Source organism: Tripterygium wilfordii, chromosome 11 (assembly GCF_013401445.1).
Source record: "Tripterygium wilfordii isolate XIE 37 chromosome 11, ASM1340144v1, whole genome shotgun sequence".
NCBI classification, from domain to species: Eukaryota; Viridiplantae; Streptophyta; class Magnoliopsida; order Celastrales; family Celastraceae; genus Tripterygium; species Tripterygium wilfordii.
In genome coordinates this window covers 13,828,704-13,854,734 of record NC_052242.1, presented here as the reverse complement: position 1 = coordinate 13,854,734, position 26,031 = coordinate 13,828,704, and the positions used below count along the sequence as shown (strand labels likewise).

Sequence of the window (26,031 nt, the reverse complement as noted above, 5' to 3'; positions counted from 1 at the left end):
TAATTTCCAAATTAGGACAACAATGTCAATGGGGGTGTTTAAGAGAAACTCCAACCAGGAGTTGTATATGGTTTGCTATTAATTCCCTTTGACTGAAAATACAATACAACGTCCTGCCAGAGCCGGGTGTTAGATTTAGCATTTGGTTGAAGAAAAGTGATGGGGAGGTACATCATACAGGGAAAGGAAAAATGACACTTGAAGAGTGAAGAACGGAAGGAGAGGCTTACGAGGATGGACTACTATTAATATGTATTAAACGATGGAATTTTACAAAATTAGGGTGGGGCTAGGGGTCAAAGGTTTCTGGTTCGGTTCAAAATGTCGTTTCGTTTCAGCCGGTCAAGTTTCATTAAAAACGGACAACGTTTGTAAATTTTCCAGTTCTGCAATCAGACCCTCAAAATGATTTCTACTAGCTGATAAAAATGATAATTAACTCCAACTTTCTGTTTTCCTCAAATCTGCTTCAAATTAACCCAAATCAACTTCAAAACAACTCCAAATCATCTCCTATATCACCTTAATTCTTTGGAAGAAGACATTGAGAACTCTTAATTGCACAACAAATAATCAACAAAGTAAGTCCGAAACGAAATTCTTTTAGCAATCAATGGAATTGCAGGAAATCATACGAAGGAAGGATCTACGATCGAGAAATAGAGGTGATTACTGGCTCGAAAAATCAAACCTTAGGGTATCACGTCGATAGAGGCTCCCGCGCCTTCCTGCTCTCTGGATAATATACCAGATTTTTGAGTTTTTTCCTTAATTTGCACAACTCCAAATGAGGAAGAAGGTTTCAGAGGAAGAGAACAATCGGGTAGATTCTCTTTAGGGGTTTATGGGATTGGTTATGTGCTAAGCTTGGGTTAAATAATAATTATTATGTAAATTGGACTTCAATTAGATAGGCTTGGCTACAAATTATTTTAACATCTCATTTTACCTCCCCATTGGAACAAAGTAATTTTACAACTCCCATTTTATACCATTCAAACTGCTAAAACAACATTATATTATACCACCCCATTTCACAACTCCCCATTGGAATTGCTGTAATGGTAACAAAATTATATTCGTCGATGACAATGACTACGGCCTGTACGCTGTTGCACTTCTGTATCACAACGGTGGCCTTTCTCTCCGGCAGCCACTTCATTGGATATTTCGGTTGCCAGTAGGGAAGTCGAACAGGTGGTTCACAAAGCAGTTACGAAAAATTCAATTGTACCTGGTTTTCGGGATGGGGAAGACATTGTTTGTAACGGCCTTGTTGAACCAGATTAAGACTATAACTCCTTCAATGATAACTGCTCGACTGCTGCAGTTTTTGGAGTTGCAACTTCCACAGTTATTGCAGTCGTTGGTACTGTTCAATTGTGAGTATTATTTCTGCTTATTTTGTGGATTGGATCTTATTAGTGGACTAGGTGTTAGCGGCAGTAAATAAAATTTGTGTTCTTTTAAATCCAATATTAATTTAATTTATTTTTTTAGTTGTTTATGATTTGGCAATAATTAAGATTTGTGGCTTTAATTTGTGTTTTTCAAATCCAATTTTAATTTAATATTTAATATTTTGATTTTTGTAGTTATTTGTGATTTGCAATTGTCTTATTAGCCGCAGGTGTCACCATTGAGAATGCCATTTCATGAGGTTGCATACAAAGTGAGATTTTAAAATAAGTTTTAAAAAAAAAAGCATTAAGTAACAAAGTTCCACTTGAAATTACCATACTTTTCTCAAACATAAATTAACATCTAAAACCCAACTCAACACCGTCTAATTGAACATATTAACATACTGTCTGCTTAACACTGTTCAATTGACATATTAACTATATTTTAACACTGTCCAATTGTCCATATGAACATATATTAACAGACCGTCTGCTTGCCTCTCCATGTCCAATTGTGTGGGCAAGTTGAAGAATAACCGAACACTTGCTGGAAGAACCGATAAACTATGGGGATCAGCTTTAACAGCAGCAGCTGCATAAGAATCTATACCATTGTCTGTCGACTCTCATTGATCAATGTTCACACAGGAATACTTTCTATCAAAGTGGTGATAAAAATCATAGGTTCTCTCTCTGTTTTTTTTTTGATATTTTGCAACAACCTACCTGATAGGCACTGTCAATAAAAGGTTAAAAATTTCTTGATCTCACCAACAGATTGATCTGTTCCCACTGCTGAAGAATCGGGTCAACACCTGGAGCGTCATGTGCACATGTATGAAGAAGCCCAATAGCTCCACGTGGAGCAGGACCAATGTTGAGACGCAGCATATTGAATGTTCAAGCAGAGAGAGTTAACCACAAAGAGAACTTCTGGGTCACAACAAAGTCCAGTGTGAAGCCAAATATGAAAACATTAATAGCAGTAAACCTAATAAAATGATAAATTAAGAGGTCACCCACTTGAATTTAGCACAAAGATCCATTATAACAACCAGCAGAATATCAAAAAAGAAACCAAAGACTCCAGATATTCTCTCCAAGCTACTTTGACTTTCACCTTCCTCCTCTCCCTAATTTATCAAACCATCTCAACTTTCTACAACTTGTAAGTATTTTCACAACGAAATGAACAAACGAAAATTCTATTTTGCAACCACATTATACGGATAAGATGTGAAATCTGCAAATGGAAACATTAATGGCAGTAAAACCAAGAAAATGCTTTAAAAAGAGAGAACCCACTTGAATTTAGCACAAGATCCATACAAAGACAGCAGAACAGTATAACTGAAACCAAAACTCCAGATATTCTCTCCAAACCACTTTTTCTTTCACCTTCCTCCTCTCTAATTTATCAAACTACCTCAACTTTATACAATTTAACTATGCGTTCCAAGAAAATTTGTACGAAATAGTTCCACATACCTGGGATCTGAAGCGAAAGAGAATGTCGATTGCAGTTTCGGAAAGCAACTGATGCTAATACAAAGCTAATAGTTCCCACTCTAGTATTCAAAAGATTGTAGCTCAACCTTGCCACAAAATTAATTTCAATGAACATTTAGAATAAACTTAAACTGATTTAAGGTGTTCTAAACAAACTCAATGTTATATTCTAGTTGGTCCATATCATCCAACTCTGTATTCTCTACATCAGCCAATCATTTAGAATCTAAGATTAGTTTTTAAACACCATAGTTGTAGACTTGCAATACAAAGCATTTTCAAAAAGAACATATTAGTTGTAAGGTAGCTACCGGATTTATTCTCATGAATTAAATTGGTTTAAACACTGCTAGATAAGTATAAGAGCATTGGCAAATATCTAAAATTCAATACCAGATCTTCAGGGAATCAAAGCACCAGTGAATCAAAGCACTGTAGCATCAAAGCTCCTCTCCATCAAATCACCAGTGCTCCTCTCCATCTGGTCTTCAATAGTTCAATCTTTGTGAAGCTTGGTTTCGATATGTGCCTTAGATCTCGCACGTTTTGGGGATCGAGGGATTGACTCCTTTCTTAACCAGAGTTACATTCTTGCACATTATGTGCCACTCTTTCCTTTTCCTTTGCTGTATATTCCTAACAAACACACATAAATAAGAAAAAAAAATATTGAACGTCAAAAAGAATCACTTCCAATATCAACCAATGTCTAAAACAAAAAAATGGACAGAGAAGCACAATGGAAGCAACCCTAAACGACACAAGCCTCATGCCAGCCATTAGCTTCTCGCCGAAAGAACATGGTAGTGTAACAATGAAAAGAGAGAAAAATAGAGACAGAGCAAAAGTCAACATAATATTGACATCCATATAAAGGCCAGGCATACCTCAACAAATCACAGTTATGGGGACCTTTTGATAAGCCAAGGAAAGAAAATGAATAGCATATGCTTGGATTGCTTTCTCAAAACCTGCAGTTGATTATTTGTTCATCCATCTGGGAGCATCAGCTGTCTCGAGAACCACTTGCAAGCCTCAGCTCCTTTGACCCGTGACGCCCGACCTACATCCAGGTCTTTCACAGTAGGTCCTCATTCTTCTCCTGCGTGAACAGCAACAAACAACACCCATGATAACTCTGCATCAGAAATATAATAATGAAAATGTCATGACATCCCAAACTCACTCATCTTTCCCCATCCCAACCCCAAATCTCTGAAATGGGAGGAAGGTCTTCCTCTACTCCACTTTGTATGCCTTATGATTTCCAAATAAAATCACAAAAGCTTAGTAACTGTGGAAACCATATCACAAGAACCCCAACTAACAAATGATTGTATATAAGGCCATAATCTGCTAAGAAAAGAGCTTTCCATATAACTGCATCCCTCGAAAATAGAATGAAATATATGTTCTGCAGTTTATTTCATCTCCTCTCTAATATGAGAAAACCCAAAATCATGCACCGGTAAATAGACCCAATTTTCTCTTCTCCTATTAATCTTACAAATATCGAGAAAATGAAAGAATTTACTTTGAAATTAAAAAATGCATTCCAGAACTCATTTTAGGCAAGAAAAAAAGCATAAAAGGTTGAGGGCTAAAGCTAATGCAATTCGATGAAAGCAATTAACATAAACACCATCAAAGAGTTGGAGAATGCAAAGCAATTATAGATAAAAGACATATAACAGATCAAGCCGTACAGACATCCCAAAGAATCCATGAGGTTTAAGAGTAAATCATTCACTTACTTGGCCGATGAATTGCTTCTTGCAGATCAGCCATCATTGCATGCTAAAATCACACAGACCAAAAAACAGCGGAAACTCCAATTACATGACTTCACATCCTCAAAACAACCCCCTCACGTTTACATCGAATTGGGAAAAAATCTACAACTTTTCAATTACTCCAAATCACAGTAACTAACTTTCATGGGTTGTATCGTCATCATTTCTTAATTATTAAGAAACCAAGGAGCACAGTAAACAACCAGAGCACATACTGAGTCATTGAGCTCGAGTGTCCTCTCCTCCTTTGATGACTTTTTTTCCGCTGCATAGCATTAGAAGGTGCGCACCTGTCGTTCGTGTAGAAAAACTAACGCGAAGCAGGAGACGCCGATCGTGAAGAAAAATTCGGCGGTGATGGGGAGGGAGGTGGCGGAGAAGAGCAACCAGAAACGGAATCATTTTCTGAGAAACAAAAACCAGAAACTGAAAAAGTAGCAAGAAGAACCGGAAACCACGCCCTTCACCCGGTGAGAGCGGCAAAATCACCCGGTGAAGTAAAATCGCATGTATCCACTACACGTTCACCATGAGGGGAAGGGAGATCGAGAAGAGATGGGAAAGTTTTAAAGGCTAAAAGCTTCGTCAATAAGCTTCTTATAACACGTGTCAAACGGTGTTGTGGGGTGTTGTATATTTATCTATATATCTATATGTATAGATAAAAGTCATAAAAGAGGAATAAAAAAATAGAAAACGGAACGGACCCCACATTGACGTTTGCTTTCTTTGTAATATGGCGCCGAAGCGAGAGGCAGAGAAAGAGAAAGAGAGAGAGAGAGAGAGAGAAGGTGGGAGTGGAGGAGAGTGAGCCGGATGATGAGAAACCAGGGAAGAATGCTGATGTTCACGCCGAGCATTAGTAAGTTATTCATTATTTCCCGCTTCTGTTTGGTTAATGTGAACAATGAAGGAAAGAGTAGAGAAACAGAGGAATTGAGTAGGTTTTTGCCTTTTTTTCCTGGGGTTTCTTGCTTTGGGAGGCACCGATAACGAAGGACGGAGTTAGTGCATTGATGCAGAAAAAGATTCCTAGTCAAGCTCTGAACCAAAGCTAATTTCTTTCTTTTTGACCAAAGCATTCACATTCAATCAATGGTTTCGGGAAGCCTCTTCCTAGCGCACCGAGGGCCTTCTTCATCCACCAGAGAATTGGAAGTTGCGAAATCACCCATGATGGCTGTTCTCGAAGAGAATTCACTGAATCAAGATCAATTTCCACGTTCTGTTTGGATACTTTCTTGCCTCTTTTTCTTTTTCTTGGTCGGCAAGAAATCAGAGGAAAATAGCGGGGAAGAATATTTTCATGTTTGGCTGAATCAAGATCAATTTCCATGTTTGGCTGTGAATGTGTTTTCAAGATTTTGTTTATATTTCCTTCTGAAAGAATTCTATTCATTGAATTATTTCCTTCCTACAGCAAGCAGGATGCTTCATTCAAGAAGAAGGCTGCTCAGATGACGGCTTCATTCAAGAACCAGGCTGCTTAGGTTAATGTTTTTAGATTTGCATATTACTTCACCGGTTGAATATGTTATGATTCCTATATTCTTTTGGCAAAGTCTTCTTCTCACGTGTGTATTGCTCTCCTTGCCTTGATGGTGCAGAGGAAGCCTGAGGCAGCTGAGAGTGTTGAGCTGGGGGAGAAACATAAGGGAACAGAAGATACTGATGTTTCTGCGGCCTTGACCATCATTAATGAGCATTGGTAAGTTATTTTCACTTTTTTTTTCCGGTTTTTGTTTCTGTTTGGCTAAAGTGAAAATTGAAGGAAAAGAATAGATAAACAGAGGAAGTGAGGTGTCTTTGCTTTCCTGTTTCGTTGTTAGGGTTCTACAATTAGTTTGTTTATATTTTCTTATTGTTGTTTCGCTACAGCAAGCAGGGTACTTCGTTCAAGAACAAGGCTGCTCAAGTGACGATTTCATTCAAGAACCAGGCTGATCATGTGAATGTTTTTAGATTTGCATATTATTTCATTGGTTGAATATGTAATGGATCCCTACATTCTTTTGGCAAAGTCTTCTTCTCACGGCTATATTGCTCTCTCTTTTCATTGATGGCGCAGGCAGCTGAGATTGTCGAGCAAGCCGGGGACTCCGAGAATGAGAATGCGCAAGAGCATGATTCAGAGACAAAGAATGGAACGGATGATTCCGATTATGAAAACTGGGAGGATGAGCATTGGTAAGTTATTCCATAATGTGTCTGAAAGAATTACATTCATCAGATTAGGTCTGGTGGAGAGAAAAAAATTCACTTTTCGTATAATCATATAGATTCTTTTTCTAGAGAAAAAGCAGTTATGTTTTTTTTTTTTAATCATTTGTCGTCTTTGATTTTTCTTTATTGTTGTTGTTTCACTACAGCAAGCAAGGTGCTTCAATCAAGAAGAATGCTGCTCAGGTGAAGGCTTCATTCAAGAACCATGCTGCTGAGGTGAATGTTTTTATATTTGCATATTACTTCATTATTTGTTTCCTGGATTTCTTGTTTTATTGCTATTCTACTATGTGGTTCATTCATGGTTTTTGTTGAGGCTTTCTAAGTTGAGGTTTCCAATAGATTAATTACATATCTATGAAAATACAACAATAAAGTTAGTGTTGAAGTCAGTCAAGATCTGTTTTGAGAGAGATGTCGAGTATGTTATCCATGGTTCAAAGACGATTGCTCTCGACTCCAAAAGAACAAAGAATGCTCGTGTGACAATCATTAAGAATTAGCACATACTGTTTGACTTGCACTTTTTCCTGTGCTTTTTGGATTTAAGGGAAGAGATTTTGTTGTACACTCCAAAAATATGCATCAAATTTTAAGTTTTCGGAGTTTATTTTGGGATGATTTCTGGACAGATTTTGGGGACTTGATTCAGGAATAAAACATAGGTATCTGACAACGTAAATTTTGTTTCTGTGTGGGATATATTGTTTGCTGTTGGTAGAAATTACATTGATGTGTGTTGTGTTTGTATATTACTTCATTGGTTGAATATGAAATGGATCCCTACATTCTTTTGGCAAAGTCTTCTTCTCACGTGTATATTGCTCTCTCTTTGCATTGATGGCGCAGGCAGCTGAGATTGTCGATCAAGCCAGGGACTCCGAGAATGAGAATGTGGAGGAAGAGGAGGGTTCTGAGACAGGGAATGAGAATGCGGAGAAAGAGGATATTGATTCAGAGACAGAGAATGGAACCGATGATTCCGATAATGAAAACTGGGAGGATGAGCATTGGTGAGTTATTCTGTAATGTGTCTCAGGTTTTGATTGTTGTTATTCTTGGTCTGGTTTTCAAGATAGCAGGGAAGAATAAATTTTTTTGTTTTAGAACAACTAATGTTAGGTTAAATTCCTTAAGTTAAACTATTATAGAAAATGGGGAAGGTAAAGCTAAAATGATTTTTGAGTTGTTATCTACCTTCCCATTCACTAAACCATGTAAACTAAGCACCAAAACGTGCACTATAAACCACCCATGCACTTGAGAAGCTTTCTCCCAACCACACAGTTAATGTCAGATATTAGTATTGCTAAAGTTGGGATTTTATCAACAACTACAGTAGCTTGAGAGAAGTCCTGATTTGCTAAGGTATTTGGACGTTTCTCATAATCCACTACAATTCCATCTCCCATAGCTTCTTTAATATCAATCTTTTCTTATTGTTGTTGTTTCACTACAGCAAGCAGGATGCTTCATCGAAGAACAAGGCCGCTCATGTGAAGGCTTCGTTGAAGAACAAGGCTGCTGAGGTAAATGTTTTCAGATCTGCATATTACTTCATTGGTTGAATATGTTATGAATTCAAACATTCTTTTGGCAAAGTCGTCTTTGAGTTTTTGGTGGGATGGACTTAATTTCTTATTCTGTCTGGATTCTTTTGGAGAGGCAAGCAGTGATAAGTTTTTTTGTTCACTGCCTTGAAGTTGGTTGGAAAGCTATTTCATGATAAAAGATGGTTTATGTGCATGTAGGATTATGGGTGCATCCACCACCCTAACCTAGAATTGAATGACCTTGACGAACTGGAAGCTCATAACGAAAGTTGTCATCGACCTTTGAAGCAAAAATGTAGGCTTTGCTGCAATGTGTTCCGGGATAAGAGGCAGCTCAGCAACCACCAACTCAGTAACCATGGAGGAAAGGAGTTCATATGCATCAACTGTGACAAAAAATTCAAGTCAGAGCTGGCATTCCGAGGCCATAACTAAGGAGCACACACCGGGAAAAAATATTGTTGTGAGAAATGTTTTAATGTCTTCGCAACAAAAAATCTGAAGCGCACTCACAAAGCAAACTGTGAGTGAGCTTCTAGGTTTTATTTTCTCACATATGGGTTCCTGTTCTATTTTTCCAGACTTTATCAATAAAACCAGTGACATGGATTTGATCCACAGACTAAACATCTTAAAGAGAGAAGCAATTCATTTCAATCTGATTCTTTCTCTAAGATTAATTATTAGAGACACATTTCTACTCAACAAGTGTAATTTAGGGCCTCTAAAAACATAGGAAGCACAAGAAATGCAACCATATATTATATATGGACACGCTAAGATCCAGCAAGGTATCACAAGTATATAGCTCATCACTAACAGCCAAACTCTAGTCAGCAGAATCTTTAACATCACCATAGATCTTGACTTCAAAAACCAATTGGTTATGGTCTCAGAAAATCAAAATTCTTCGTGTGGGTAGAAAAGGGCACATGAAAGACCTACTCCCTTCGTGGTTGCAACACTATTTGATGTGCTATCAAGCATTCATATCAGGGCCAGCTCGCTCAAGCTGACAAATACTGATGTTTAAGGTATACTCAAACGAACAATAAATACTGATGTTTAATCCAGGGATACATTTACACATATCAAAGCATACGTTCAATGGACAGCAACTTACATGGTGGAAAGAAAAGCTGGACAACGTAGTGTTTAAAGAAGGGAAGGTTGTGAGGGCACACAGTGATCCTTTCTTATTTCCATCTTCTTGATTGTTTATTGAAAATGAGATCCACCTTTTGTTTTCTAGGTTTCTCATTCGAGCTACTGCTTGCTGCTCAAACATATGGGAATGTTTTCTGAGAAAAATAGCAAACCTCTGTTCATGTATGTAAGACATGTAATGAAATGGATGGAAAAACTGCATTGAATTTCATGCAAGGAATGTTAATTTTCTGTACGCGTAGATTAAGTAGTAAGAATTCATTCAATTGATTTGATTTCATGAGGTTAAAGGGATGTATTGAACAAAATGTGGGTTCTATCCAGACAATTAAGCAGGGGTTCGTTTTCCCCCCTAAAAGAAGTAAATTTTTGGGAGCAATACTCACACACTAAATTTCGATCCAACATATCTTCTCATCAAGTAAGAAATTTATATTTGCGTGTGTGCACGGGCCTAGCGGTCCTAATTTAATTACTCAAGTTTCATCAACAACTTGATTGAAACCCAATCAAAGAAATTCAATTCCTTACCAAAAAAATAAGAGGAATTTGTAACAGAATTATATCAAGATTCACCAACAAATCATTCAGAAACCCAAATGTACCCCCGGCGGAAAATTCCTGCAAACTTAAGAAGTCGCAGGCATGCAATAAACTTAACCCCAAACCAAAAATGCAGTTGTGTCAGTCCGCATCAATTCATAAAGTCTATACATCTGTACTCATAAAAAAAAATTTGGGGGGGGGGGGGGTGAGATTATGTAAAGGAAACTCTCCTATGGGATCAAAATCCAAATCAGGATGAGTTGAAAAGAGCCCTGCAAAACCCCTCGACAGACAACCTTCAACAGCACAAGGTGACCTAGATGAACCCAATGGACTATTACTTTTACCCATGTCCATGCAGCCATCAGCACAATTCTAAGCAGGATTCTCCTCCCAACGGCCGGAATTTTGGGCGATGAGCCTGGTTCTCTTTGAGTTCCATAAGGGAGTGAGGTTTGCCGATGCAGGAGAGCTGGCATCACATAACTCCATATCATCCTTTTGAAACCCGGGCAACTTCCTTTTCAAACCAGGCATAACTTTGGACCCTGCAACAACAATCATAGCTTTAGGACATGTTCACGTGTGATATTGGAGAACAGTAAGTAATAGGACTGGACCAAGTTATGCAACAACTGACACACCAGGAAGAGAATCATCAAATATGCTTGACTGGGTCTCGATATCACCACAGTTGCAACATAAAGTATCATCATTGGAACCCATTAACCTACAAGGCAAAAGATTCGCCATCTGAAATGCAGAGTATAAGCCGAAACTGAGACACTGCACAAAGATAGGATGGCAGTAGAACTACAAGTTTAAGTCTAGTGATGAGACAAAACTGTTGATGTAGTCCACTGCACCCCCGGTGTGCCTCAATAGAAGCTTCTATTTTCATTCAATAACGGAGATACATACATATCTTCAGTCCAGGCGACATCTATGCCCAAAAAAATTACTCTTTGAAATTGGCTATTGACACAATTGCAGTTTCATTTATCACTGGAAGTGAAGATGTATTCACCAAGGAAGAAACATGAAACGATTCCAGCATATATTCTGAAGCCTTTCATGCAAAAATCTTCATTATTGACTAACAGTACCAAAGGAATTATATGACAGCATATAAGCGAAGAACAAGTTACCACCACATGTATCAGGATGCGTTAAAATAATAACTCGATATTAAATATAATCCTGTTGAGGCCTTGAGGGGATAGAATTTAAACCTGTACATATGCTCAACAAAATCATCTAATAGAACAGACCAAGCTCCTGCAAGAATGATCATACAACAACCCATTACTCTCACCACCAAATAAAGAAGAAATTGTAATTTATATATAAATAACTGACATTAACACCATGGCACACATGTTCTTATATGCGAACAATGAGAATAAAAATATCAAGTACGGACCACAGACTACAAGAACTCTTTTATGGCATACAGAGTTAGACAATATATCACACCAGCTTATATTATGCATGATTTAAGAGCATGAACCCAGATATGCCATACCAATCAGGGTGGATTCCATATTAGCCAAACATTAATAAAGAAAAAAGTAAAAGGAAAAGGCATTTATTTTAATAAAGCGAGTTTTAAAGAATGACTGCTGCATTCATATGTTCAATGCCACAAAGCAAACGCACAATCAAATTAGATAAAACATTGAAATCAATATGCAAGGAAGCACCATGAATCCACAATAATTATGCTCACCATGTCGTGGGTGTATGTGTGTCTTTGGTCAGCAGAATGGATTAAAAATGCTAGAAAAGTACACTCCCCCTCCCTCCTTGCAATTACAGGTCTCTTTTTATGTACAGAAAATCCTTGGAGGGGAAACCTCGTTGATAGACATTGCTTTTAGGTGCAACAGCTTATTCAGGATCATACCCTTCCAGATTTTCATGTACACAGCGACTGAAAGCTAAAACTTGCTGCCAAGTATCCTCAGAAATGTTGTGTCGCTGATTTTTCTATAATGAATTCAACATATCAGTAATTGCACAAGAAAAACAAAAGTAGCTAGCATTATTCCCCTGCCTCCATGGATTTTCCAAGCACAAACAAATTATTTGGGAAATATAAGACCAAAACCCGATCAAGAGAATGTGCACCCAACAACACTACAGATTGGGACTTAGAATGTGTTTGGATTGAGGAATTTGGGGGGAAGAGAAGGGAAATGGAAGGAAGAGAAGGGTTTCATGTTTGGATAGATAAAAAAAGAAAGGAAATAAAAGTAGTTTAATTTACTAGTTTATCCTTATTTTTTATGTTTAAGTGTTATGTATAAGGGTAAAATAGATTTTTAACTTATAAATAACTTAATTAGTAATCTCTTTCCTCCAAATGACTCCGTTTTCGGAGGAAAAAAATTTTGATAAAAATTTAATAAAATCTTCCTCCCAAATCCACTTAAATCTCTCCCCTTAATTTTTTATAAACTATCCAAACAAAGAAATTGAAAGGAAACTTCATTTCCTTTCTCTTCCATTCCCTCCAAATCCCTCAATCCAAACACACTCTTAAGAAACAAACAAAATGACACAAGCATGGACATGTAAACCTCCTACAAGAGTTAGGTGGTCAGAATCCTCCCTAAGTTTTCTGAACGGAAGTTTCCTCTTCTCAGATTTATAGAATTTTTTCACCCAATTGAAGACCAAAAACCAATGGCCATCAACCTGTGTTTTGACGACTTTGATAATTTTTATATGAATTCTAAATCCTGAAAAGATCAAACCCAGTACACAATGCACCCACCATTGGCTGGGTCTGAAGATGGAAAGCATAAGTTTTGCAAACACAATAATAGTATGTTCAATCAAACAACACCAGTATATGTTGGTGTCATCACTCATCACATGAGATGGCATGGCCACATGGTAGAGGATAATTACAGAAAGGGATTCTCTTATATTATGACGACTAAAATGAATTCCTAAGTGGGAACATGCATTAATAAAAAATAACCTAAAAAAGAACTTATTAGAAGAACAAAATAAGGTGAAACACAATTTTCTGCCTACACGAAATCTCCAAATTGAACGACATGAGAAGGAGCTCAAATTAAGCATCTATGGAGTCTACTAGTCTCTACCATTAAGTGAAACTAAGAATCACATGCAACTGAAAAACTTTGTAAATTAAAGTGTCAGTTGTTCCTCAACAAAAATCACACCATTGATTAAGTAATCGAAACCTCCGAGCTAAAACCAATCTCCATGCAGTAACGGCCTTGCTCACAGCTGTAAACCAATGCCAAAAAAGAGTAAAATAAGAAGAAAGAAAAGGGGATGCATCGTAACATTGAGTAGGTCGTATTTTGAGTATGACATATGGTGCCAATTGACAAACAAGAGAACCAGCAAAACTTACTGATATTCTTTTGACCATTCTCACGACAGATGAAGAATACAAAATCATAAGAGCGTGAGAATTCATAAAAGTCTCGCTGCTGCAAAACAAGATATCAGAGTAAGTACAGAGCATGAAAAAACACAACTGGAGTACATACCCAACAATAAGAAAAACATTAAAGGGGTGCCAATGGATGATTCCTTAGGAAGTAATGGGGAGAAGACAATGAGAGAAGGAGTTCTGTTTCTGATGGAAGGAGACGGAGACGCTGAGGGTGAGGTGTTGAGAGCAGTGCACTCGATGGTCTTAGTTTGTTGGGTCATAGCTGTTGTTTTTTTGAATTTTGGTGGGTCATGGATGTAAAAATTCCCACAACAATGATAATTTAAGGGGTTTGTTTTGTTGGGCCAAGCATGGGCTTGAATTTTGATTTGCCTCCATATTGATTTGGCTTATGTAAAATAGGGCCCACTTTGAGAGAGAGTTAAGTATTTGTTCAAATTTTCTTGTAATTCCAAACAAATAATATTATACCATTGTAGTATGCATGTCTCCATTCCTATGCCACATCATCTATTCAAACTCCCCAATGATATCTAATGGCCCCCAACAAACTAAGACCATTGCAAATTTGCAACTGCTATAACCTCTGTGAGCGTAAGAGGGTATTTGTGTCTTATTTGTTTTTAATAATTGAAGTAAATTATTTTATTAGTGGTAGGCTCATCCATTGGCTGGTATTTAAAATTACAAATCTGAAGGGTCATGCCATATTGCCATGGAATGGGTTCGGAAACCATTTTTCCAGTGATGGATCCGGGCAAAATTCCTCGAACAGCAATATTGCGAATATAACTTGACTTTCGACTTACACTAGGAATAGGAAAAAAAAACAGGGTTATAAAGGAGGTCGGAACTCCATCTCCTAGGGTTCAAACTCAGTAGAGAACATAATTCTGCAAGATCTATAGTCGACGATCTGAGAAGATGCCTCGTGATTGGGCCAATCTGGACACTGATTTGATCGGAGCAATTGTGAAGCGCCTTAGAATCGAAGACCATATCCGTCTCCAAGCTGTTTGCAAGGGATGGCTATCTGCGTTGAAAGAGAGCACTTTTCAACCCCAACCCCATCGGCAAATTCCTTGGTTGGCCCTGCCAGATGGCAATAGCGATACCTGCCGCCTTTACAGTTTGACTGACAAGAAGATTCATCACATAGAGTTACCCGAGATTCGGGAGAGGCGATGCTGCGGAACTGCTCATGGTTGGATGGTTATGGTAGATAACAGCGCCAATGTGTTGTTGCTCAATCCACTCACCAGGTCACAAATTCCACTCCCACCTATTACAACTTTTCCTGAGATTTCTGAAATTGGTGAAGGAAAATATTATTATCCGAGTGACATGCAGATTGAGATGCAAAGTGGAGAATTCGTAAAAAAAAGTTTCCTTGAGAAGGTAGTTTTAAGTGGTAACCCGTCTCTTGCTAAAGATTACGTTGTCATGGCTATTTACGGTAATATGCAGCGTTTGGCCTTCTGTAAGGAAGGAGATGACAAATGGACTTTATTAGAACATGAAGATCAAACTTTCTTCGATGTCGTCTATTGGAAGGGAAATTTCTATGCTACAAATTCCACTGGACGAGTTGCTGTTTGTGATTTGGCGGGTCCAGTCCCTAAGGCAAGAATATTTATGATTCCTCAACCTAAAATTGTAGGGTCACAAAATTACCTAGTACCCTCAGGTAACGAATTATTATTAGTTTCCAAGAAGTTAAAAGTACGTTCCCGTGATATGAATGATATTACTAGTTGGAATCTTAATGATGTTGATGAGCACCATAATGAGTATGGTGACAATTATGATCATGAAGAGGAAGTTTATGGGAATGCTAATTATGATGACCACGAGGATGATGGGGTTGATAACATAGATATAGTTGAAGAGAATCCTAATTATGAGGACAACGATGATGATGACAATAACTGGGAGAGTGATGATAATGAGGACGAAGTTGATGACTATGATAATAGAGTTTTCTTGTACAAAACAGAGGAGTTCAGAGTTTTTAAGTTGGATGAGGAGAAACTATTTTGGGTCAAGGTTACCAGTCTCGATGATCGTATATTATTTGTCGGCTATAACTTTGGTTTATCTCTCTCCGCTAATGACTTTCCTGAGTGCAAAGCTGATCATATTTATTTCACAGACGACAGAAGTCACATATGGAATGACCACATTGTTGGCGGCCATGATTTGGGAGTCTACAGCTTGAAAAATGGAGAAATCGAGCCTTTCCCATGCTGTCCAGAATCTACTTGGTTAATTTGGCCACCACCCTACTGGGTGACTCTTTCACCCTACTAGACCGATTCAGTTAAATGTCTAGGCTAATCTTCGTGGTGGGTGGGGAAGGTTCCCTCTTCCCAAGCTTAGCCTTAGTTCCAGCATATGTGTTGGATCTTCTGTGTCGTTATGTTCCAAATGTTGCTTTGCGCAAACCTTATATGTTTATTTTCCAGAATCATTAATCTGTACAAGCAAAATTTTATAGTATTTATATTTCCTTAATAGAGCATGAGCTTATGATCGTTTCTAGTTTTTTTGGAAGGTAAGGTCCTGGTAATTGTTTCCCACGATTTTTACAAGCATATTAAAATTTTCAGTTGATTGTCTCGTCATGGACGTAAACTCAGTTTTCAGTTGTAACTCTTTTTATGCGCTTTCCTGCTCTTGTTGAATTCATTGTTTAAGGTTAGACTGGTACTGTTGGCATAATCATGGAGGAAAATTTTGACACTCTCTGTTAGTTTTTAACTAATCCACCCCATTGCATACTTGATCTGCGAGGGGTGCAAAATTCTCCAACATTGGACTGTCCTTTTCTATGTATATGTTATATTCTTCATCTCTCTGTTGAGATTTTAGTAACCTTTTTCTTCAGCTTGGAAATCCACAGCCTGTTTATGGCTTGAAGTGTGTCTGCGTACTTGCATGTGGTTTAAACTACTGGTGGTTGTGAGAGGTTTATGGAAAGTTTTTATGCTTGTTTGTGATGAGTGAGTTTGGTTCTGTGAAGACTTGTACGAGTAGTTATTATTAGCATATATATATATATATATGCTAATAGTTATAAGTATGTGGTTTGGAGGGGTTGTGCACGAGTATTCTAGTGTTAAATGCTAGGATGAATCATTATTGTCTTCTCCGTCCTGTCCAGCCGACATAGATAACTTCTTACCTTATCTAGGTATGGGTTTTGGGGGTGACATACTCATACTGTTGTACTAAATTATAGCAGGAATCCTAAAATGCATTGATGTGTTTCCTTGGAGGACATATCCACTGTTTGTGGTTGCGAGTGCTGGCTCTTGTTATCTATCAAAATAGAGTTTGCGCATGCATGACCTGTCTGCTCTTGAAACAGAATCTGGGTTTGAGATGGTACTATTTCAGCTTGGGAAGGCATGACAGTTGAAGAAACATGAAGGGTTGGTGCCACCTTTCATTCTTGCCTAAGCGGTGGGCTTATTTGGGCCTTCAATTTAAAAATCCAGAATTGATTCCAACCACATAGGGGAGCCCAAACAAACCCGTCTTGCTGGCTTGCTGCTTGAAGATAAGGCCCTTCTCCTCTTCCTCTTCTGCCATACTCCACACTCCCGAATCCACTCCGTTTGCCCTTCATGAATATGTGTCAGTCAATTAATTATTTTTCATTTATTTTGTTGACCTTGAAATCAATAAACGTGGTTTCTATGCGGCCACGATTGTCGATTACTTTTCTTTCTTTTTTTTAATCATAAGTATCATTAAGTGAGATAGTCTACAAAGAAGAAAGTCGTGCGAACCCGATACATCGATAAATCGATAAACTCAAATTAGACAATATCTTTGATGTGAATAGAGTTGGAATTTTCAACATGCCACTTGTTTGGTGCAGCGAATCGGCTACAACAAACATGTCTTTAATTAAAAAAATAATTTATATTATTACTTAAAAATAATTTATATTATTTTTCGCACTTGTATCATATTATGATATTTTATTAATAAATCATATTATACAAAATAAGTCATTTTACTAATATTAACATTATAATATAAAACAATTAAATTAAATATTAAATATTTTATTAATTTATAAAAATATTTTATAATTTATGCTTAAAATTAATTTTAGCAGCTTTTCTATCACCTTTAGCTTCTAGTTCGTCAAACGGCTCACATTATAATGCATAACTTTAAACTCAACTTTTTTTTCATAGTTTTTCCCCTAGTATTAAAATCAATCCAACCACTATACCAAACATGCCTACCAATACCACTACTTGCCCACTTGGTGGGTCATGCATAACCCATCCTACAAGCAAGGGCGGAGCAAGAAAGAAAATACCTCTCTGTTTTTGCATGAGTGTAGAAACTCCGTCGCTCTCTCTATGTATCTATATATCCAATAATTATGATAACGATCCTAACAGTTGATATTGCTGAGTTGTACACACATGAAAGATTTCATATGCATCATGTGAGACATGTGGAGTTCAAAAATTTCCTTGAATTCTGCGTGTCCAACTCAACGGTTAGGATAACAGGCATACCAACTGCTGGAATCTTTATAATTCTCGTATCCAATAAATTCACACTTAGTGATATCCACGTTAATTAATATTCATTGAAACACATATGTAAAGTTTGCTTGAACATCTTTCAAGACAAAAGACTGCTCCGTAACCACAATATCGATGATCACGATGCTGATGCCTATGAGTGTATCAACTCGAAAAGGGATTTAGGTAAAGCTTAGCATTTGAGAGGCACAATAATAGAGCACATGCCGATAAGAAACACGCTTGTAATGTATGCTTCAATGTCTTCAATGTCGAAAAGAAACACGCTTGTGATATATGCTTCAATGTCTTGAAGACCAAGAAGTTGAAGTTAACTCATGAAGCGAACTGTGTTTGAGCTTACTATTAGAAAACGACTCCAAGGTTGAAATTTCATTTTTTTTAAAATTAAAATGGGTTTTGAGAAAGCCCAACCACTGATGCGGATGTTCAGCCCACTTATAGTCAAAACTTCAGGTGGGCCAAGTATAATAATGAAGACATGAACTCCTCCCCATAATAACAAACCCCATAATAACAAATGAACTCCGCTTCATAGTTGAATATGGTTGCATCAACTACTCTAATCAAGCTTTAAACACCCCTATCTTGTTGGAAGCTCACAACAAAAGCAGTTACAAATCGTTGCAGCAAAAGTGTAGAGTCTGTTTGAATGTATTCAGGGATAAAAGGATGCTCACCCACCACAGTCTTGATAACTATGGAGGAAAACAAGTTTATATGTGTCAAATGTTCTGGGGAATTGAAGTTAAAGTTGGCATTTCAAAGTCACAACCTTGGAGCCCATGTGGAAAAACAACAAAAGAATTAAAATGGGTTTTGAGAAACCTAACCACTGATGCAGATGTTCAACCCACTATATAGTCAAAACTTCAAGTGGACCAAGTTCAATAATGAACACATGAACTCTGCTCCATAATAACAAATGAACTCCGCTCCATAGTTGAATATGGCTGCATCTACCACCCTAATCAAGATTTGAACACCCCTATCTTGTTGGAAGCTCATAATAAAAGCAATCACAAATCACTGAAGCAAAAGTGTAGAGTCTATTTGAATGTATTCAAGGATAAAAGAATGCCCACAAGTTTAATTCAGAAGAAATTAATATTTAACATAATGCTACACTTCTCTGGCCCATTTTAAAAGGGTGCAGCCATAGCTTAACTACAAGATATTAGTATAGCACATTAATTCACCCAATCTTTTCAAATCCCAAGTTAGCAAACAATAAGGCCTATAACTACCTAATTCAAACCATAAACAACATTACAATCAAAAGCCCAAACATAGAAGCAGCCCAATCATCGGCCCAACACAGACCCCGCACACACTTTGGGTGAATCTCATAGCCACACTCAAGACACTGATAAGCCCAACCAGACCCTTGTTCTTCACAATCACAACATATAAATGGGTCTCCTCCAGTGCCCTCTCGTACCAAATTAAGCTCATGGCGATGCCCTTCATGGAACTCTGATCTCGACAGGTTCTTCGCTTCCTCCTCCATCTCTCTCTCCAGCATCTCCACCTTGGCTTCGGTGAACGGATACGCGTTTTCTTGGTTCAAATTAATGAGGTTTCTCCCATGTTTGGTTAGAGTCTTACCATCTGGTCCTAATAGGACCAAAGTAGGAATTCCTCGAACGTCGAAGTACTTTGTGAGGTGTTTGAGAGTTTGGTCCCTGAAAGGCAATGCAAGCCATGGCATGGAGCTGAAGTAGGAATTGAAAGTTGTTTGGTCGCGATCGTTTGATACAAAGACTATATTGAAGTCCTAAAACTGCTTGTCTACAAGGATTTGCTTGATCTTGTTGTAAATTGAGATCAACTTTGGAGTGAATTTCACACATGGAAGACACCATTCCGCAGAGAAATAGAGTCCGATTGTTTTTCCTACCAATGAAGAAATAGACACCTGCGCATACAACAATTGTACATTAATAGAGATTAAAGTTATGACACTTCTAAGCACGTGAACTTGATAACCCAAGTTTACACTCATATTGGATGTCCAAATGACAAACTTGTATGACAGTTAGAAATGTACACCGGGCCGAGTTCCGAGCTATCAGTTTAGGTCGGGCCAACATGGTGTTTTTTAAGATTTTAACCACCTAACCAATAACCCTATTAAGGGTTATTGCAAAACTGGGTTCCGGGCTACCAAGTTACCAGGCTATCGGTACCCAAAACCACCGGGTTCCGAGCCACCAAGTAACCTGATAACCCGAAAATGGCATAAATGGTACCTAAGACCTGGACCAATAAAGCTAATTTCATATCAGGGGTCCGGGTTTCACAACCCGATTTACATGCCTAATGGTAGTACATATAGAGAGTAATTAAGGACTAACCTGTGTATGTCCAGGATGACCCAAAACATAATCTGATTCGTTAGCAAATTCATCAAATTCTGCCTCTCATGCTTCTCAATCTCTTCCATATGCAACTCCTACAACCTTTGCCTAGTAAAAGGAAATGCTTCATCTTTATCATCATTAGGCTGCAACATTACCAAGCAAGGAATGCCTTCCACTTCAAATTTTCTAGTCAAGGCTTTCTTGTTCTCCAAATCCGAAAAAGGACAGCAAGCCATGGCATGGTCGAACAGTACTCATCGAACACATCCAAATCTTCGTCACATGAGACAAAGATAATGTCAAAATTGGGTCCATGATCTTGGTTTAGTTGTTCATAGAAATGAATTAGGACTTCGTTGAAGTTTCTGCATGATGGGTACCAATTCGTTGAGAAATATAAACCTATCACCTTCCCTTCAAGATCAAAAACCCTCGCCTACTAAAATAAAATGAAAGCCAATAGTTTAATTTTAAAGAATGGTACATTGCCAAATGATACACACAATATATATATATATATATATATGCACACATATATATTGAATGAATTAATTGTTGAGTAATGGAGGATAATGTAAGGGGGACCAAAAATCAAAAGAACAAACGAGATAGATAAGGCATTTCTTTCCACATTTTCACAGTATTTCCCATAATGTATGAATATATGTGGCCACCTTTTTACTTAGTGAAAAAAAATCACACATAGAGACTGTAATGGCAGCTAATATGTTCACACTTATTGATATATCCACGTTAATTAATATTCATTGAAGCACACATGTAGAGTTTGCATGAACATCTTTCGAGACGAAAGACTGCTCCACAACCACCATATCAATGATAATGGTGTCGATGCCTATGAGTGTATCAACTGTGAAAAGGGATTCAGATCAAGCTTAGCATTTGAGAGGCACAATAATAGAGCACATGCCGATAAGAAACACGCTTGTGATGTATGCTTCAATGTCTTCAAGACAAAGAAGTTGCAGTTAACTCATAAAGCGAACTGTGTTTGATCTTCCTATTAGAAAACAACTCCTAAGGTTGAAATTTCATCTTTTTGAAATTAAAACGGGTTTTGAGAAAGCCCAATAATGAACACATGAACTCCGCTCCATAATAACAAATAAACTCCGCTCCATAGTTGAATATGGCTGCATCTACCACCCTAATCAAGATTTGAACACCCCTATTTTGTTGGAAGCTCACAACAAAAGCAATCACAAATCACTCAAGCAAAAGTGTATAGTCTATTTGAATGTATTCAGGGATAAAAGAATGTCGACAAGTTTAATTCAGAAGAAACTAATATTAAACATAATACTACAAGAACGCCCACAAGTTTAATTCAGAAGAAATTAATATTTAACATAATACTCCACTTCTCTGACCCATTTTAAAAATGTGCAGTCATAGCTTAATTAACTACCAAGATATTAGTATATTACATTAACTCATCCAGTCTTTTCAAAACCCAAGTTAGCAAACAATAAAGGCACATAAATACCTCATTCAAACCATAAACAACATTACAATCAAAGCCCAAACATAGAAGCAGCCCAGTCACCGACCCAACACAAACCCAGGGGCTGCGACCCGCACACACTTTGGGTGAATCTCATAGCCACACTCGAGACACTGATAAGCCCAACCAGACCCTTGTTCTTCACAATCACAACATATAAATGGTCCTCCTCCAGTGCCCTCTCCTACCAAATTAAGCTCGTGGCGATGCCCTTCATGAAACTCTGATCTCGACAGGTTCTTCGCTTCCTCCTCCATCTCTCTCTCCAGAATCTCCACCTTGGCTTCGGTGAACGGATATGCATTTTCCTGGTACAAATTAATGAGGTTTCTCCCAAGTTTGGTTAGAGTCTTTCCATCTGGTCCTAATATGACCAAAGTAGGAATTCCTCGAACGTCGAAGTACTTTGTGAGGTGTTTGAGAGTTTGGTCTCCGAAAGGTAATGCAAGCCATGGCATGGAGCTGAAGTAGGAATTGAAGGCTGTTTGGTCGCGATCGTTTGATACAAAGACTATATTGAAGTCCTCGAACTGCTTGTCTACAAGGATTTGCTTGATGTTGTTGTAAATTGAGATCAACTTTGGAGTGAATTTCACACATGGAAGACACCATTCCGCAGAGAAATAAAGTCCGATTGTTTTTCCTACCAATGAAGAAATAGGCACCTGCACACACAACAATTGTACATGTATAGAGATTAAAGTTGTGACACTTCTAAGCATGCGGACTTGACAACCCAAGTTTACACTCATATTAGAAGTCCAAATGACAAACTTGTATGACAGTTAGAAATGTACACTGGGCCGAGTTCCAAGCTATCGGTTTAGGTCGGGCCGACATGGTGTTTTATAAGATTTTAACCACATAGCCAATAACCCTATTAAGGGTTACTGCATAACTGGGTTCCGGGCTTCCAGGTTACCAAGCTATCGATACCCAAGACCACCGGGTTCCAAGCCACCAAGTAACCCGAAAATGGCATAAACGGTACCTAAGACTTGGACCAATAAAACTAATTTAAGACCGGGGGTCCGGGTTTCACAACCCGATGTACATGCCTAATGGTAGTATATATAAAGAGTAATTAAGGACTAACCTGTGTATGTCCAGGATGACCCAAAACATAATCTCTATCATGATTCGTTAGCAAATTCATCAAATTCTGCCTCTCATGCTTCTCAATCTCTTCCATATGCAACTCTTGCAACCTTTGCCTAGTAAAAGGAAATGCATCAACCCCATATCGGTGCACGAGTTCAACACCATCTCTCAATGTGGCTTCATCTTTATCATCATTAGGCTGCAACATTACCAAGCAAGGAATGTCTTCCACTTCAAATTTTCTAGTCAAGGCTTTTTTGTTCTCCAAATCCGAAAAAGGAACAGCAAGCCATGGCATGGTCGAACGGTACTCATTGAACGCATCCAAATCTTCGTCGCATGAGACAAAGATAATGTCAAAATTGGATCCATGAACTTGGTTTAGTTGTTCATAGAAATGAATTAGGAATTCGTTGAAGTTTCTGCATGGTGGGTACCAATTCGCTGAGAAATATAGACCTATCACCTTCCCTTCAAGATCAGAAACCCTCGCCTGCAAAAATAAAATGAAAGCCAATAGTTTAATTTTAAAGAATGGTATATTGCCAAATGATACATACAATATATATATATATATTGAATGAATTAATTGTTGGGTAATGGAGGATAATGTAGATACGCAGAAGGGGGACCAAAAATCAAAAGAACGAACGAGATAGATAAGGCATTTCTTTCCACATTTTCACAGTATTTCCCATAATGTATGACTGTGTGGCCACCTTTAACTTGGTGAAAAAACACCCCGCATAGAAACTGTAATGACAGCTAAGACTCCATTCCCCCAAAAGAGGTTCAGACTGGAATTCAAGTATTCCACAAAGTAAGCAGTGAAAACGAATAGCTCTCAGGAAAAAAAAAAGGTAATAAAAGCAGCTACCATAACCATCAGACGACAAAAGAAGTTATTGTAATTTTAATAACAGACGTTAAGTCAATCTATTTATCATATTTAAAAAATTGTGCAGACCCCGAACTGATTGACAAACAAGACATCTCTGATTAAAATTGCAGTGGCTCCTAAACCCCATAATCATACCAACAAGACTAACTACAACGATGGATATTAGGACACGCGTCTAGTACTTTGTGCCAAAAAAATGGTGAGATCATGACACATGTCCTCTCAGCTTTGTTGGTCACGGACAAAACTGAAGTGTTGGAGCCCATGTTGATTGGGACTTGTTAACATTTATATACAATCACTTTTGTCGAATTGCAGACAATATATATAGTAAGAGCATATTATTACATAATGTTATATATCTATATTACATTAATGTTCTAGGTTTCATCTGAGAGTATCATGTTCGGTCATGAAAAGCTGCATCAAACTATTCGAGAACAATCTCTGGCATGAACCTAGGACTCAAATAAAGTTGAGCACAGATGATATGTACAATGCAGAGCTAAGTGTCATTTCTGAAAAGTTATTTGCCGTTTGAAACCCTAAACAATAATGAAAAAATTAAAATAAAAGAAAAAATAAATTGCTTTAACGGGTACGCCGTATGTCAGTATAAGTTGATCATGATGTGGTTATTCTGGGGTACCTTTACGAGCATTTTTACTTTTTCTGTACTATTTTATTTCAAAAAATAATATTGTCCCCACTCTCATAATATCTTTAGTTTGAGAGAGTGAATAGCGAAGTTGGTTATTAATCTGGCTTATAAAGAAAAGGAGGGAGAGATTTGGATATTGGAATTATTCAACATTTGTTTTCATTTGCATACAATCATATATATATATATATATGTATGATGAGGTGGCAATATTCAACTAGTCATTGCATCCTTAAATCGAATCCAAGCTCGGTTTAGAAAAATCTAAGCAGATCATAAACAGCATAAACTGTGCACAGAGAAAATTCTTATATGCATCATTTAGACCAATTTTCATCTAGGGTTTTATGTTAAAAAATAAATAGAGCACAAGCATTAAATCTCCAGTTGTTTGTTTTCTTTTTCTACTTTTGTTTTTAAGTTATAAATTTGCAGATCAATGAACACAAAGTAGCAGCCAAATAATATTTGCAGAAAAAAATAAATTTTTACATATATTGCTTTTTAATTTCTTCTTGCAGACCAAATCAAATTAAGATTCAAAATTAATTATCCATCTAATCCCCTAATTATGAAACAAACAAAAAAAAAAAGAAGACTGAAAACTATAATAAAAATATACGACAAAAGCACTGCATATTATAGTACCCAAGTTTCCAGCTTGAAGGCTATCAAACAAACCCAATTCACTACAAAAACACACAGACACACACATGTATATGTATATTTGTGTGTATATATATATATATATATATAGAGAGAGAGAGAGAGAGAGAGAGGGAGGGAGAGAGAGAACCTGGGAACCATCTGGTGAGAGGAGATAATCTCGATCTCCAGAGACAAAAAGAGATGAAAACCTAGTCTCTTTCACTGCAGAATCACCGTTTGTTAAAGCTTGAGTAGTCTGCAGGTTCCTCTCTTTCTCCAAAACCATATCTCCCTCTCTCTCCCCCTCTCTCTCTCTATCTCTCGAGATGAATGAGAATACCAGCCACTGTAATCCTTCCAAGCACTGTATATATTAATTCCTTTTATAGAACCTTATTCCATTCCACATCATTCCTCAACATACTCACACGTAGCACTCAACAGAAATTCCATCCTGCTTCTGACCTCTATCACACATAATGCTCGACCCAATCAGATTCTCCCCTTTTATTGACCATAACTCCAAGTCAGCAAAAGGAATTGTTATTGACACGTGTATGGTATGATGAAAAGAGGTTTGACATTGTGATGTAGTTTATTATGAGGTCCGTGTTATCATAAAAGA

General features: G+C 37.5%; 3 protein-coding genes, 1 long non-coding RNA gene and 1 pseudogene across 4 annotated transcripts; 2 read left to right on the top strand and 3 right to left on the bottom strand.

Moving 5' to 3' along the window:
* Positions 1–1,707: 1,707 nt before the first annotated feature.
* Positions 1,708–5,294, bottom strand: LOC120008452. Its single transcript, XR_005470508.1, has 4 exons — positions 4,667–5,294; positions 3,800–4,014; positions 3,306–3,548; positions 1,708–2,998 (listed from the first exon to the last, which is right to left on the bottom strand). It is a non-coding gene; the product is annotated as an uncharacterized LOC120008452 (long non-coding RNA).
* A 1,009-nt stretch (positions 5,295–6,303) lies between these two features.
* On the top strand, positions 6,304–9,194 carry LOC120008840 (myoneurin-like). Its single transcript, XM_038859198.1, has 7 exons — positions 6,304–6,413; positions 6,584–6,653; positions 6,774–6,892; positions 7,075–7,144; positions 7,778–7,941; positions 8,388–8,457; positions 8,680–9,194. The coding sequence occupies exons 1-7, from the start codon at positions 6,304–6,306 to the stop codon at positions 8,914–8,916; spliced, it is 840 nt and encodes a 279-aa protein (XP_038715126.1). The 3' UTR covers positions 8,917–9,194.
* A 5,228-nt stretch (positions 9,195–14,422) lies between these two features.
* LOC120008571 (F-box protein SKIP23-like) lies at positions 14,423–16,162 on the top strand. Its single transcript, XM_038858946.1, has one exon. It carries the CDS (start codon positions 14,558–14,560, stop codon positions 15,941–15,943), a length of 1,386 nt encoding a protein of 461 aa, XP_038714874.1. The 5' UTR covers positions 14,423–14,557; the 3' UTR covers positions 15,944–16,162.
* A 3,297-nt stretch (positions 16,163–19,459) lies between these two features.
* On the bottom strand, positions 19,460–21,965 carry LOC120008839 (annotated as a pseudogene).
* On the bottom strand, positions 21,895–25,743 carry LOC120009042 (probable nucleoredoxin 2). The gene is made up of 3 exons (XM_038859485.1): positions 25,555–25,743; positions 23,192–23,689; positions 21,895–22,760 (listed from the first exon to the last, which is right to left on the bottom strand). The coding sequence occupies exons 1-3, from the start codon at positions 25,690–25,692 to the stop codon at positions 22,134–22,136; spliced, it is 1,263 nt and encodes a 420-aa protein (XP_038715413.1). The 5' UTR covers positions 25,693–25,743; the 3' UTR covers positions 21,895–22,133.
* Positions 25,744–26,031: the final 288 nt, after the last annotated feature.

What these genes read in the sequence shown, in the direction of transcription:
- LOC120008840 (XM_038859198.1), top strand. Translation starts at nt 6,304, where the DNA reads ATGGTGCAGAGGAAGCCTGAGGCAGCTGAGAGTGTTGAGCTGGGGGAG. An exon ending in TCAAGAACCAGGCTGATCAT is followed by an intron (nt 6,654 to 6,773) that starts GTGAATGTTTTT and finishes TTGATGGCGCAG; the next exon opens with GCAGCTGAGATTGTCGAGCA. An exon ending in TCAAGAACCATGCTGCTGAG is followed by an intron (nt 7,145 to 7,777) that starts GTGAATGTTTTT and finishes TTGATGGCGCAG; the next exon opens with GCAGCTGAGATTGTCGATCA.
- LOC120008571 (XM_038858946.1), top strand. Translation starts at nt 14,558, where the DNA reads ATGCCTCGTGATTGGGCCAATCTGGACACTGATTTGATCGGAGCAATT.
- LOC120009042 (XM_038859485.1), bottom strand. Translation starts at nt 25,692, where the DNA reads ATGGTTTTGGAGAAAGAGAGGAACCTGCAGACTACTCAAGCTTTAACA. An exon ending in TCTCACCAGATGGTTCCCAG is followed by an intron (nt 23,690 to 25,554) that starts GTTCTCTCTCTC and finishes TTATTTTTGCAG; the next exon opens with GCGAGGGTTTCTGATCTTGA. An exon ending in GTCATCCTGGACATACACAG is followed by an intron (nt 22,761 to 23,191) that starts GTTAGTCCTTAA and finishes TTGTGTGTGCAG; the next exon opens with GTGCCTATTTCTTCATTGGT.